At 40.1% G+C, this 14,483-nt stretch overlaps 1 protein-coding gene across 3 annotated transcripts in view; it reads right to left on the reverse strand.

The window, feature by feature from the left end:
• Positions 1–14,240, reverse strand: part of FLVCR1 (FLVCR choline and heme transporter 1) — a 28,598-nt gene extending 14,358 nt beyond the window's left edge. Inside the window, exons 1-4 of one of the 3 annotated variants that reach the window (XR_009730083.1) lie at positions 13,213–14,240; positions 8,005–8,149; positions 7,350–7,544; positions 1,430–1,570 (exon numbers count right to left, since the gene is read on the reverse strand). Coding sequence is in view for 2 of the 3 variants with exons in the window: in XM_061383541.1 (XP_061239525.1) it covers positions 1,430–1,570; positions 7,350–7,544; positions 8,005–8,149; positions 13,213–13,953 (1,222 nt within the window). In the remaining variant the exon portion in view is untranslated. The remainder of the gene's footprint in view (positions 1–1,429; positions 1,571–7,349; positions 7,545–8,004; positions 8,150–13,212) is intronic. The other 2 variants (XM_061383541.1, XM_061383542.1) reach the window with 2 other exon arrangements.
• Between the last annotated feature and the right edge of the window lie 243 nt (positions 14,241–14,483).

Here is a 14,483-nt window from a genome sequence, read left to right on the forward strand (position 1 = left end):
TCCTAGTGACCCCGTGGACTGCAGCCCACTAGGCCCCTCCGTCCATGGGATTTTCCAGGCAAGAGTACTGGAGTGGGGTGCCATCGCCTTCTCCAGAGCACGAGCACTAGCATAGTTGATTTCCATACAGTTCTTTTTAGTAGATTTATTCCCAGGCATCTTATACCTCTGGCCGCTATTATAAAAAGTTATTTTTTTATAGGAATGCAGTTGATATTTTCACATTGTTAGGTATTTAATATCGTTAATTCTAACAGAGAATGTAGGTTCTCTTGCATTCCTTTGTAGACCATGGGGTTAGCAAACACTTTCTGTAACAGGACAGACAGTAAATACTTTTAGCTTTGCAGGCTGTATAGTCTCTGATGCGGCTACTTGGTGCTGCTCTCGTAGATCAAAAGCAGCCATAGTAGAAAAAATGTAAGTAAATAAAATATTATTTATAAAAATAGGCAATGGCCAGATTTGGCTCATAAGACAGTTTGCTGACCTCTGATATACGTAGTCATGTTATCTGTGAATAAAGCACCTTTTTTCTTTCCAATTCACGTGCTTTTAATTGTTCCTGTATTACTGGACCAGCCAGGACTTTCAGTTGGATGCTGAGCAGAAGTGGTGACAATAAGCACCCTTGTTCTAAGGGATACTTCTTATTGATTCTCAAGGGTAATGCTTCTGAGCTTCTGTCTTTGGAAAGATGTTTGCTACAGGGTTTTTGTAGACAAACTTCGTCAGGTTCAGAAAGTTTATTTTTCTCACAGATGGCTAAGAGTCTTTAACCAATGGGCACCATATTTTGTCAATGCTCCCTCCTCAGCTACTGTGTGAACTGTCCTCTAGTGCACCACCCACATGCCTGAAAATATAAAGACAATCACAGTGACATCCGAAGGCAAGTAAGACGGAAATAGGGGGTACTGGCTAACAAACAGTGTTAATATAAGAAATAAGGAATAAACAGTCAGAACAAATGTGTTGATGCCTACAGTCAAAGCTACAGTGTTAGGAGGACTATCTGTCTGCTATGCTGAAAGATCTAGAAGGATGAGATTTTGATAGAATACTCCAGTTAGATGACAGCTTGCATAAGGTCAAAGACAGGAATTATTGATGACATTTTCCTTATGGCAGTCAGAACTGTAATTCATTAAGGACCTAAAAATACCCTGGGAGAACTCATGAAAGAAGAAAGTGCTTCTGTCTTTAATAGCTATAACTTGTTTTTGTTGTTTTAAAAACATGTTAAAAAGCTCATTCTGAAGTTTTTGCTTTCAGTTCAAAATTTAAGTTTATGACTATGCTATTATTATAGAGTTAATAAACCTATTTCATTATCTCATTAATTAAAACTCAAACCACTAAAGGAAAAGAATCTGCAATGCTCAAAGGTTTACACAGACATCAACAAAAATAAAAGAAAACCACTTACCATAACTGATCAATAAAAGGACAAAAGGAATGTTTTTAAATAGGTTCCTTATTGATTTCACATAGGAGTACTCTCCGGGTGGACTGTCTTGGAGAACTGCTTGAGCCTGGCTTGGTGGATATTGAGGTTTTTCTTTGAATGCTGGAAACATACATGAAAAGGAAATTCAATATATGCGTCTTCCTTAGTGAGCAGACTAAATTTAGTTTAAGTTTAAAGAGGTAGTAAAAATCTTTTGTGGTAAGGCTTTTCATTTTCACTAATTTCTAAGTGAAGAATAGTTTGGTATTATCATCTCAACCCTCTGCTACTGCTGCTAAGTCACTTCAGTCGTGTCCGACTCTGTGCGACCCCATAGACGGCAGCCCACCAGGCTCCCCCATCCCTGGGATTCTCCAGGCAAGAACACTGGAGTGGGTTGCCATTTCCTTCTCCAATGCATGAAAGTGAAAAGTGAAAGTGAAGTCGCTCAGTCGTGTCTGACTCTTAGCGACCCCATGGACTGCAGCCCACCAGGCTCCTTGGTCCATGAGACTTTCCAGGCAAGAGTACTGGAGTGGGGTGCCATTGCCTTCTCCGTCTCAACCCTCTGAGACTGACTAAAACTCAGAGATTTGGCCAATTCACATAAGTGAACTACAAAATCATCAATAATACTATGTTAAACTTTGCCCAGGGATTATTCCAGTTTTAGTTAAGAAAGATTAATTTTTATTATGTTAAGTATTCTATTTCTAAATTTGGTTCAATTTGTAATGAGAGATAAGGTTAGATATGAGTAAGCCAATATCTTATTGAACTTTTAGAGGACTGGCTTGAGTTAGTACCTCTTTTCTCCTGAAACCTGATAAGAAGTTTATCATTTCTAGAACTGAAAGGGTCCAAGAGGATTCACTGGAGCAGAGCTAGGCCCTGCTTGCTGACCCACCTTGGCTGCATATGGAAAATCCAGGGGTAGAGCTGAGAGACATAAAAGTATGACACATGGTTTCTGAGACCTTAAGTTCTAGTACTGCTCATTTCTATGGAGTTAGATCACACAACCTGCTCAGCCAGACATTTAGAGACTGCCCTTTTGCTGAGCAACGGAGGATCTACCAACTTCCTGCAACAGATGGCAAAGGAGAGATTTCTGTAGGGTTTTGCTAGCTGGGAATCCAGACTTTTTGCTAGAAGAGCTGATCTGCTAAGACTGGTACAGCAGAAATTAAAATCTAGTTTTGGTATTGACTCAAAATTTTAAATTAAAATAGAAGGGAAATGCTGTATTTCACTGAATCTAAAATGGTCTGATGTTGGCACTCAATGATGTTGGCAGGCATCAACATGGTTATATAGTTTTCACATAATCATGTCTCAATTTCCACCAATGTTACTTGCCACTGGTATTTTTTTTTACTGATACAAGAATATTTAACTTGAAATCTGCCATCTTAGCAAACTTTTAAGTGTATAATAAGTACTGTTAACTACAGGCATACTGTTATACAGAAGATCTCTAGAACTTTTTCATCTTAGATGCCACTGATGGATTGAGAATGAAGTAATATCTTCTAAAATATTAGAACTTCCTCTTTCTCTTTAAATAGTGACTATTCCTTTCTTCCAACAAAGAAGGCCTGCTGTGCAGTTTGACAGTGGGTTAGATCTGATGGACTTGGCTGTCAATTGTAATCACGTAGAAATTTTTTAAAAATACAGATTTTGAGAGTCTACCTAAGGCTCAATGAATCAGGATGTCTAGAACAGAACCTTAGACTCTGTATTAAACACAAAACTCAACACCCAGCCAAGTTTGAAAATTACTGCAAGAGAAAGAAACTGTTCTTAAATTTGTATACAATATTTTAATTCTCTAATTCTATCCGCTGCTAAAAAATTTAAAAATTACAGTTCTTTGCTCATCAAACCATGGATTAATTATGATACAAAGAAAACATCAAGCTAAAAGACTTCTATTATTATAGGTCTTACAACTAATTCAAGAGTCGACATAACTCATAAATATTTACTTTTTAGTACCCCTTACATTGGAGGATTGGTAGACATAAAGCGTTTAAGTAGCTGCAATCCCTCCTCCTCTTTTCACCCTATCTGCTCCCTGCACTGCTGAAGATGTCTGCTGTCCTTTCCTGAAAGACTGCATCCTAGTTAAGACAGGAGATATCTCTTTTTATTAATATTGGTAAAACAGAACTCACACGGTTTAAAATAACATTTCAGAATGTAAAAATTATGCCTATGATGTAGTCATGGGTGTTCAGTGAGTCTTAAGTCTCTAAGATTTTTTATTTACTGTGGTAGAATAAGTCTAAATGGCTCAGATTTGAACTCAAATGCAAAATGAAAACAAGTTCTGCTAGTCTATAATTCCATTAGACTTGTTTTCTCAACACAAGGGTTATCTCTTAGTTTCAGGAAGTTGCCTGCTCTCCTGGACAAAATCAAGCCTTTATCTACTGCTGCTGCTGCTAAGTTGCTTCAGTCGTGTCCGACTCTGTGCGACCCCAAAGACAGCAGCCCACCAGGCTCCCCTGTCCCTGGGATTCTCCAGCAAGAACACTGGAGTGGGTTGCCATTGCCTTCTCCAGTGCATGAAAGTAAAGTCAGGCTTCAGTCTATGAAGAAAAAGAAGAATCAAAAAACTATTGATCTGTCACCCTTTGTACGCTGCACTGCTCCTTTCAAAAGATAAAATATGCCTTTTTCTTTCTCCTTTGAAAAATAGACTTCTACTTTCTCCCCACCAAAAAGTTGTGCAAATAAAATAATTAACTAATAAAACAGTTATTCTCCACCCTTGGCAATAGGCATGGAAAGTAGCCAAAGGGTTTTCGGACAACACATTCAAACTTTTTCTCCTGATGAATAAGTAACAAATCTACTGTATTTAGGACCGCTTCTATTTTTTGAAATAAGATTATATTATCTTTTGATTTCATTATTTGTACCTGTGTGATTCAAGCAGACATCACACATATTAACTTATTATAAGACAAACACAGGTTTTAATCCTGGCTCTGCCTCAACTTATAATATGACTCTGAAGAAATCAATTCCTGCTTCTCAGCTAAGATAGATTTCTCATCCATAAAATGGAGATAATAACAACAAGCTGGTATGAGGATTACATGATATAAAATATGTAAAATAATTTTGTAATTATTGAGCACTGTCCTTTTGAGGAATATTTATTTTTAAAAATCAGAATTTTCAGGGAACTCCCTGGCAGTCCAGTGGTTAGGACTTGGCACGTCCACTGCAGAGGGCAATGGTTCGATCCCTGGTCAGGGAACTAAGATACTGCATGCTGCGCAGTGTGGCCATAAATAAATAATTTTTAAAAATAAAATTAAACCAGAGACTTTTCTCAGGACTTGAAATTCTGATAGACTACATAAAATATATTTCTATTAGAAGTTTATAATAGCAACCAATATATAAATATCTTGAATATAAGAATAAAAGTAAAATTAGGCATATATGTTATATATTTTTTAAAACTTTAACAGTAAATATTTTGACTGCCGTTAACTTTTGATTTCTGTCATCTATTCATTTCAGTGAATCAGGATGATAAGGATTTTAACTGACATACTTAAGTGATAGAGTTTACCGATCTGCATAAGAACAACTTTCAAATAGAATGGCATTATCACTTACACAACAGGAATCTGAATTGAAACAAAAAATTGGACTAAGTAAAAATTAAAATATGTTTGCATAAGTAACATTTTATTAATGGAATTAGACTGCCTAAGCTCAAATTTTTGTCCTTAGCATTTACTTACTGTGACCATGGGTTAGTTAAATTTACTTAAATTCTGTGACCCAGTTTCCTCATCTATAAAATAGAAATGATAATACAGTACTGCCCCTATAGGGCTGCGAACATTAAATGAAATATACCATTTAGTATGCTTTTAAACATATTTAAGGCATATAAATCAAATGTTAGAGACTATAATAGTGTTCTCCCAATAAAAATGGGGTATTAGTATGAAATTCAGTGGAAGTTGGGATTAATTCTTAGAAATGCTAGATGGATTACACTTACAAAGGGTAATAGGATTACATGGCATGAATCCTCAAGTTAGTATTTTAGGAAGAATGCTCAATACCAATTTGGTATATGTCACATTACTGAAAAGCATCAGCAAAACTAAATTATTTTAGAAGATTTGGTTGGTTTCCAAAGTATTTATGGGTAGAATTTAGAAGGAAGTAGGATTGCCTCAATAATTGAGGAATTTTAAGAAAGTAGGTTTTTAAACTGTGGTGTTGGAGAAGACTCTTGAGAGTCCCTTGGACTGCAAGGAGATCCAACCAGTCCATTCTAAAGGAGATCAACCCTGGGTGTTCTTTGGGAGGAATGATGCTAAAGCTGAAACTCCAGTAATTTGGCCACCTCATGCGAAGAGCTGACTCATTGGAAAAGACTCTGATGATGGGAGGGATTGGGGGCAGGAGGAGAAGGGGACGACAGAGGATGAGATGGCTGGATGGCATCACTGACTCGATGGATATGAGTCTGAGTGAACTCCAGGAGATGGTGATGGACAGGGAGGCCTGGTGTGAGGCAATTCATGGGGTTGCAAAGAATCGGATGCGACTGGGCGACTGAATTGAGGTTTTTAAAGTAATCCAGATTTTCCTCAACAGAAATTATTTAGTAATAAGGAAAACAGGTACATTTTAAATTTAAATGTCACAATTTTAAACTACACTTGCATAATACAACTCAATATTATCTTGCTTTTATATACTATGTTTAGTATCATAAGATTAAAGGTCACCAAACAAAACTTGACAATGAGCTTTTTTTTCCTATTACATTTCCATCCCATTTTTTCCCATTCTCCCCTCCCACTTCCACTGTCTATTCATAAGCCATAAGTATATAAATAAGTAATTATATACATGAATAGCTCTCTTTTAATTTCTTAAATAACACAGGGTGATATGCCAATGGTCACACCTATTATTTTTTGTCTCACTCCTTTGACAAATAAAAATCTTGTGTTTGTAGCATCTCATATATATATATGTTTAAATACATGTGTCATATATATGATTTTATATCTAGAGATATCTTATATACAATCTATTACTCTCACTTCTTCCAAAGAAATAAGCAACTGAGGACAATAAAAAAGGAAAACCAGAATTTATGCAAAGATACATAGCAATCAAAGGAAAGAGGATTTTATATTTTAATAATTCCTATTGCTAATGGAAGATCCATTTATGCAAAATATATATAAACTATATTTCATATTTCATCTAGCAAATCAAATACGGATACCAGAAAAGTAGATAGAGGTATTTGTTTTTTAAAAAATATAGATGTCTTTTAAAATTTTGTTAGACTGCCAAAAGACTACAAGGCATAATTTGTCCTTTTTCAGTAGTCAGCACACAGCAAACATGCCACTTTCTAACTGGAACATAAAAACCAACCATAGGTAGCCTGGACATGTCAGAATACTTTAAATGCTACCAAGAGAATATTTTGTTCATTATTTTAAGGGAAATTAAGTACATGGGCTGAGTTTCCTCTCCCTGGGTCCAGCAGTTCATCTCTAAAGGCGATCTCTATTAAAACATAAATTTTCTCTGAAAACTGAGGATTTTTTAATCTGGTGATCATAAAACTTATGGTTTTCATTACTATTATAACCATGGTAAAAATTAATATATAAAATTTAAAACTCCAGCTATAATGAAATTTAACTATAAATTGTAATGATTAAAAGACAGCCTTTCAACTTTACAGTTCCTTTCTTCTTCAAATCCATTTACGATATACTGAGTGCCCAAAAGCCATGCTAGCAGCTGTATTACTTTAAGTAAGCCTCACCTACTCTTTTCCCTGAAATCAAAACTGTTTCCCATGAAAAACAAACTTTAAAAAGCAGACCTTCCCAAACCGTCTTCCAAACTGATGATGGCTGCTTGCAGCTGATCCTGACTGACTGCTTCAAGAGACAGGCCCGGACGGGAGGACTCGGGGACGAGTGGTGGCAAGAGAGCTCTGCTGGAGTGGCCTGACAAGCAGACAGTTGCCACAGTTTGAAATTCTGCTGAACGGCTGGCTGCTGCCCAGGGTCATTCTCTGGCCAACATGTCAGATCCAGTTGTTAAATTGGGGATCCCTGGAAGGATTTATCATTCAAAGGAAGGTGATGGCCTATGTGCATCATTGCAAAGCATGACAAGAACTTGTTCCTGGAGAGGTTAGTGTCTAAGATGCAGACCGTATAGATGGATATGCAAAGAGAAGACAGGTAATATGCTTGAAACCAAGTTATCAGGAAAGAAAAATTAGTAGGGAGATAAATGAGATGAAATTAGTCTTCCAACCCTGTACAATATTAAGACAGATGTAATGAACCACAGCATACCCCTAGGGTTGCAGCATTCATAATCTAATCAAGAAAGTGAACAGCGAGAATGAAATATGCAAATAGCACTTGAGATATCATCAGTACAAGTTTTCAGGGTCATTTATTTTTATTTTCCTATGTTTGTCATGCACCTATCTAGTTAAGCTTTAGGGAAAGTAACTCACTTACCAATTACTGTTAAAATAAATAAAAGTGTGGCGACAGCTGATGTTCCATAAAACATGGTGCTGATATTACGAGCCAGCAGTTGTGTGTTATTCTGTGTGTTGGGCACTAAAACTGGTGGCAGCAAAAAGCCAACTGCAGTTCCAAGCTGTAAAATAAACAGTTCTGTTAATTCTTCTTATTATAAGGGAAAAAAGTAATTAATACAACATTAAAAAAAACACCAGTATGTGTAAGGTGCTTTCGTAAGCTCTAAAGAACCATGTTCTAATGTGTTTTTACCATTCTACTATTGAAGGAAAATCGCTGACAAACGTCTTCCCTATTCAATAAACATTTACTAAGCTCCAATCACTCAAATGATGCTGCTATAAAGTTGTGTAAGCTACACTCCTTACCCTTTGGCTACTTAAATCAGAAAAGATAATAAAAATACACATGCACGCACACACAAAATGCTGAGAAAAGACAACCTGCAGAATGGGAAAAAATATTTGTAAAGCATATATTTGATAAGGCTCTACTATGCAGAACATATAGAGAACTCTTACAACCCAATAACAAAAAAGACAAACATCCCAATTCAAAAATGGGCAAAGAACCTGAACAGACTTTTCTCCAAAGAAGATATACAAGTGCCCAACAAGCACATGAAAAAATGCTCAATATTATTAGTTATTGGGGAAACGCAAATCAAAACTATACCCACTAGAATGGCTATAATTAAAAAAAAAAAAAACAGAAAATAAGAAATGTTATGATGTGAAGAAACTGGAACTCTTGTACAATGTTAGTAAGATTGTAAACAGCGCAGTTACCAAGGAAAACAATTTGGCAGTTCCTTAAAAAGTTAAACATAGAATTACTATATAACCTATATAGTAATTATACTATATAGGTATAGTATATAGAATATAACCTAATTCCTCTCTTAGGTATATACCCCCCCAAACTGAAAACAGGTATTGAATATGGCACATGAATATCCAAAGCAGTCCTATTTGCAATAGCCAAAAGGTGGAAACAACCAAACTGTCCATCAATGAATGAATAAACAAAATGTGGTATATCATTCAATGAAATATTATTTAGAGAATGAAATACCAACAGTTGCTGTAGCATGGGTAAACTTTGAAAACATGCTAAAAGAAGCCAGACACAAAAGGTCACATACTGTATGATTTTAATTAGACTAGGGAAATCCATAGGGAAAAAGCAGATTAGTGGTTGCCAGGGGCTAGAGAGAGGGGGAAATGAGGAGTGACTGCTTAGTGGAACTGGGTCTTCTTTGAGGGCAGATGAAAATGTTTCAGAATTAGAGGCGATGGTTGTAACAACATTGTGAATGGACTAAATGCCACAGAGATGTACACTTTAAAGTGATTAATTTTATGTGAATTTCACCTCAGTAAAATAAAATTGGGCTATGATAATCACAAGAGAAATAAAACCAAGATATTAAAGGAGATTCAACAGAGCGAGAGATCCGATTCTTTGGACATGAGAAGAAGGGTCCAAGATAGGTTTCAAAAAGGAGCCTGAGGCAGAGATAGTAACATTTACCAAATATTTCACTTTCTCCCTATAAAAAGCTGGATAGAGACAATTTAACGGGTAATTACGAGTGTCGCAAGTGCAGTACTGTGATGAGGAGAGGCTGTCAAGACTGTGAGGGTCGTGTAATTGATTATCCAAGCAAGAATACTAGTTGGAGTGAAGGGGACTCCACGAGCAGTTGTGCTGGACAACAGGTGTATATCTTAACTATTCTAGGCCAGTTGGAACATATGGTCACCTTAGTTAAGACAGTACTTTGGAGGAGCATCTTATATAGACTTGGGGTTCCGGAAAAATTTCTGAAGGGGCAAAGATCCGGATAAGAAGTTAGAGCTTGCCAATCGAACAAGAAATGTTCCCAGTCAAGGACATCACGTACACAGGAAACAGACAGCACCTTGTGAGAATCTGATCTAACCCAGGTCTCCTGCACTGCAGGCAAATTCTTTACTGTCTCAGCCACCAGGGAAGCCCTGACAAACTGTAAGCAGTGCACAATTGCCCTCAGAGCAGAGGAAGCGGGGCGGGGGCGGTATGTGAGAAATGCGAGCTGCAGACAGGTGACGCTGAGCAACTGGCAGAAGGCCAGTTTGTCCTTAATAGAGTTTGTCCTTAATAGAGTTTGACTTTCTTCCCCTAAGGGCAATGGAAGACAATGCAGGCAGGGCAAGCGAGTGCCCAGGACAGATTTGCACGTTAAAAGACCACACTGGATGCAAATGGACAATTAGAGAGAGGAAAGCAGATAGGAAAATCAGTTAGCAAAGCTCTAGGCGAGGCTGCAGGTGGCCAAGGCTAAGCTGCGACCACAGAAATGGAAAGCAATGAGCTAGAAGACAAGGCAAATTTTGATTGGTGGGGTCATGTGGGAGAGTCAAGTGGAAATATCTGGCTGACCAGTATCTATATGAATCTGAAGCTCATTAATTTATTGAATAAATTCTTATGGAGAAACTATAATGTGCCAGGCACTATAGTACATGTTGTACATTCAGACTATGTGCCTACTTAATGAAATCGAGCATCTAATGGTGGGGATGGGAGATGAGCAATAATTAACAATTTCTATGGCCCAGATGGTAAAGAATCTGCCTGCAATGCGGGAGATCTGGGTTTGATCCCTGGGTCAGGAAGATACCATGGAGAAGGAAATGGCAACCCACTTGAGTATTCTCGCCTGGAGAATTCCATGGACAGAAGAGCCTGGCGGGCTACAGTCCATAGAGTCACAAAGAGTTGGACATGACAGAGCGACTAACACTTTCATAAACATATTAGACACTGATAAGCACTACACAGGATTAAAGAACACGGTGTAATAATAGATTGACTGGGCAACTTTAAATGAGATCCTCAAGAAACGCCACTGAATGATATTTAAAATGAATTTAAACTGAGAGCAGAGTGATATTAAGGTTGTAACAATGTGATCCTATGAGGAAGAACCTTCCAGGCAGAAAGAATGCTTTTGCAAAGGCCCTTATGCAAAATGCAAGCTTAGTGTTTAAGCAACCAAAAACATATTAGTAAAGTTTTGTCAGAGTAAAGAATTTAGATTTTAATTACTATGGAAAATCACTGGAGAGTTCAAAGCAGTTATGACATGATCTGATCTGTGTTTTACAAAGTCCCTGGTGGTTCAGTAGTTGATTCCAAGCTTCCAACACAGAGGGTGCAGGTTCCATCCCTGGTCAGGAAACTAGATCCCACATGTCAGAGCTAAGACTAGCCAAACAAATACATAAAAAAGGTTCTCTTGGGAATTCCCTGATGGCCCAGTGTTATGGCTCCATGCTTTCACTGCTGGGGCAATCTCTGGTTGGGGAACTAAGATCCCATGAGCTGTGCAATTTGGCTGAAGCACTAAAAATTTTTTTAAATGTTTTCTTAAAACAGGTTTCTCTCAGGTTAGAGACTTGGTACTGTAGATGGATAGAAAAAAACAGGATTCAGGAATCAGACAGACCTAAGTGTGAATGCTACCACTAATGAGGTGTGTGGCTTTTGGAAAATAATTTTAGCCCTCCAAGTCTCAGCTTCTGTATACATAAAAGGAGAAGACTAATAGTTTCTATCTTATTACATTAAATTAAATGATACAGTGTGTGTAATGTACTTAGTATGGTACCAGGCTTCGTGAATGTTCAATAATGTTGATTATTATTATGAATGATCACTCTATAAACAGGCTAACGATACACAGCTGGGAGTCATGAGCAAGTGCACAGCTACTAGAGACAAGAAAGGATGAGAACACTTAGGGAGAATGTAGGAGGAAGTCCCAGAGCGAGGCTAATTGTCAGAGGGAAATCTACCTATGAGAAAACATTTCTATTTACTATTCATGAAATAGATAATTCGTAGGTAAGGAGTTGGTATTTCTATCATGCTCAATGAAGTATTAATCTTGAACATGATTTTGTAAATGAAAAATATTTTAAAGAAACAGTTCCTATCCAAACATGCAGAAGCAACCAACTAAAATATGTCACAAATTATTTTGAATATACAACTAAATTTCAAACTATCCCTTCTTCTCTACTTTTAAAGGAAATAAATAAAAGCAGTAGGCCTACATTTAGAGTTTCTCTTTACATGGATTTTAAATAGATTTTACTCTGATCTTGAAACAAGTGTCAAATCAGAAGAGAGTAACAATCTTTTGTTGCGTAGCTGCTACTGCTGCTTAGCCACTTCAGTCGTGCCCGCCTCTGTGCAACCCTACGGACTGTAGCCTGCCAGGCTACTCTGTCCATGGGACTCTCCAGGCAAGAGTACTGGAGTGGGTTACATAGCTACATGTAGTGATATATGAATAGAGAGAGGTGACGTTTTTGTTATAGTTTTTTAACTTGATTCTTCTCAAGCTGAACACTCAATATAATTTACATCAACTATCATAGGACTCCATATGCAAAATTTAAATTTTAAATATTAAAAGAACCATTTTGCAAATAACACACACACACACATGTGCGCACACACACACACACACATATTTTACCTAATAATGCTACTGGAATGCTAATGGAAGTTGAACCTATGGTGTTGGTAAAGTCTAGGAAACACCTTAATGGAGACTGGGCAAAATAAGCCACCTTTTTACAATGGATTCCATGATCTGTGATTTGTCTTGCATTTTCTCACCATTAAAAGTTGGTAACTGGACACAGTAATGCTGTGAGGTCCTTATCACTAGAACATTTGGCAATCATTTATAAACGTCTGCTATGTACCAGGCACTCCACTGACTGCTAATACATAAAATTAAACAGAAGTTGTTCACATTGACCACTCAAACTAAGAACAAACTTCTTTGAATCCAACACCTTCCTACAAAAATAATACCTACCTCAGTCTCATTCACTGCAGCACTCACAAGTGTTATGCGTTTATGGGCATATACCATTAATTACAGGTAATTCTCAGAGATGACAAGGTAGTCATTTAAAACTGGTTTTGAAAGTTCTGTTTCCACAAATAAACCAAACCCCCTCTTTCATCCAAGACTGCTTCTTATTTTGTGACTACTCATCTCCTCTCCTTCTTTTATAGAATGCCTCCTAAGGGTTCATCCATATTCCTAGACCCTGAGGCCTAAACCGTTTTATCTGGTCCTTCAGGATTCGATTTTCACCTATCACTCAGCCTTACCTGATTCCCTAGCACAGCGGTGGCGCAAGCTGTGGACACCTCCTTGGGCCCAAACCACACTGAAGCGATGTGGGAGGGCAAGCCGAGGATGAACACCTGGGCCACGGAGCACAGGCACTGGCCCAGCATGGTGACCCAGAAGAGATGCTGCTGCACGCTGCCGCACTTGATCCAGGCGCCCAGGCAGTTGAGGCCGGAGCCCAGCAGGGCGGTGAGCCGCAGGCCTCTGGTATCCAGCAGCCAGGTGGCTGGGAAGATGAGGGGCACGTAGGCCAGCATGTACACCATGGACAGCCAGTCTATGTGCAGCGAGGAGACGTTGTAGAAGCCCTCGAAGACATTGCTGATGATGCTGTACTGGATCCACTGGAAGGCGTTCACCAGGGAGTAGGCGCTGAAAATAAGCAGCACCACAAAGCGCCTCGGGGAGAGCGCGATCCGGGGCACCAGCGTGCCCTCGCCCCCCGGGGTCTCCTCGCCCGGGTCCTTGGGCAGCAGCCGGGCCTGGGTCTCCTCCTCCGGGGCCAGCGGAGTCTTCGGCCCGTCCGGGGTTCCCGAGGCGGTGGCCTTGGTGCTGTCCCGAGAAACCCCGTTCAAGGCCAGACAGCCGGCCGTGGGCCCGTTCTGCGTCTCCGCGCTCACCTTTCCGGCCGGCGCGTCCCCCGGGACCGGGAGGTATCCGTTCGCCGGCGGGTGTCCGCTCGCCATCGCGGTCCCCTCCTCATCGTCCGGCCGCGCCATGTCCCCGGGCGCCCCGGAGCCGCCGGGCGCCCCCGCTCTCCTCCCCGCCGTATACCCCTCCCCCAGCTTACGCCCCAAGGCCCTCCCGGCAACCACCCCCAAAACCCCTACCCCTCGGCCGGCGCTCCTGCGACGGTCTCCCCAGCTGGGGGAGCCTGGGTGTGAACCGAGAGCGGCAAAGCCGTGCCGCCTGAGTCCGCAAGCGAGGTCCTGGACCCCACGCGCGGCCCCGGCGGGCGTCCCCACGGGTACCAGGCCGGGTAGGTGAGCGCAGCGTCATCGCGCCCTCGGGCCAATCAGCGGGCGCTCTCGCCCGCGGGAGCCAATCAGGGCGCGTCCGGAGGGGCGGGGCGAGGCACGTTTTGCCGGGTGGCGGAGGAGGAGGGCCACGCTGGCGGTCGCGCGGCTGGGTGATCGCCACTTGGAAGGATGCGGTAGGCAGAAGTCCTCAGACTCGGGGATGGGCGAACGGGCGGGCGAGAGGCGACGCTTGGATCTAGTAACTTGGGAGGGGAGCGAGGGGGTAGGAG

This window comes from Bos javanicus, chromosome 16 (genome assembly GCF_032452875.1).
Source record: "Bos javanicus breed banteng chromosome 16, ARS-OSU_banteng_1.0, whole genome shotgun sequence".
In the NCBI taxonomy this organism is placed as follows: Eukaryota; Metazoa; Chordata; class Mammalia; order Artiodactyla; family Bovidae; genus Bos; species Bos javanicus.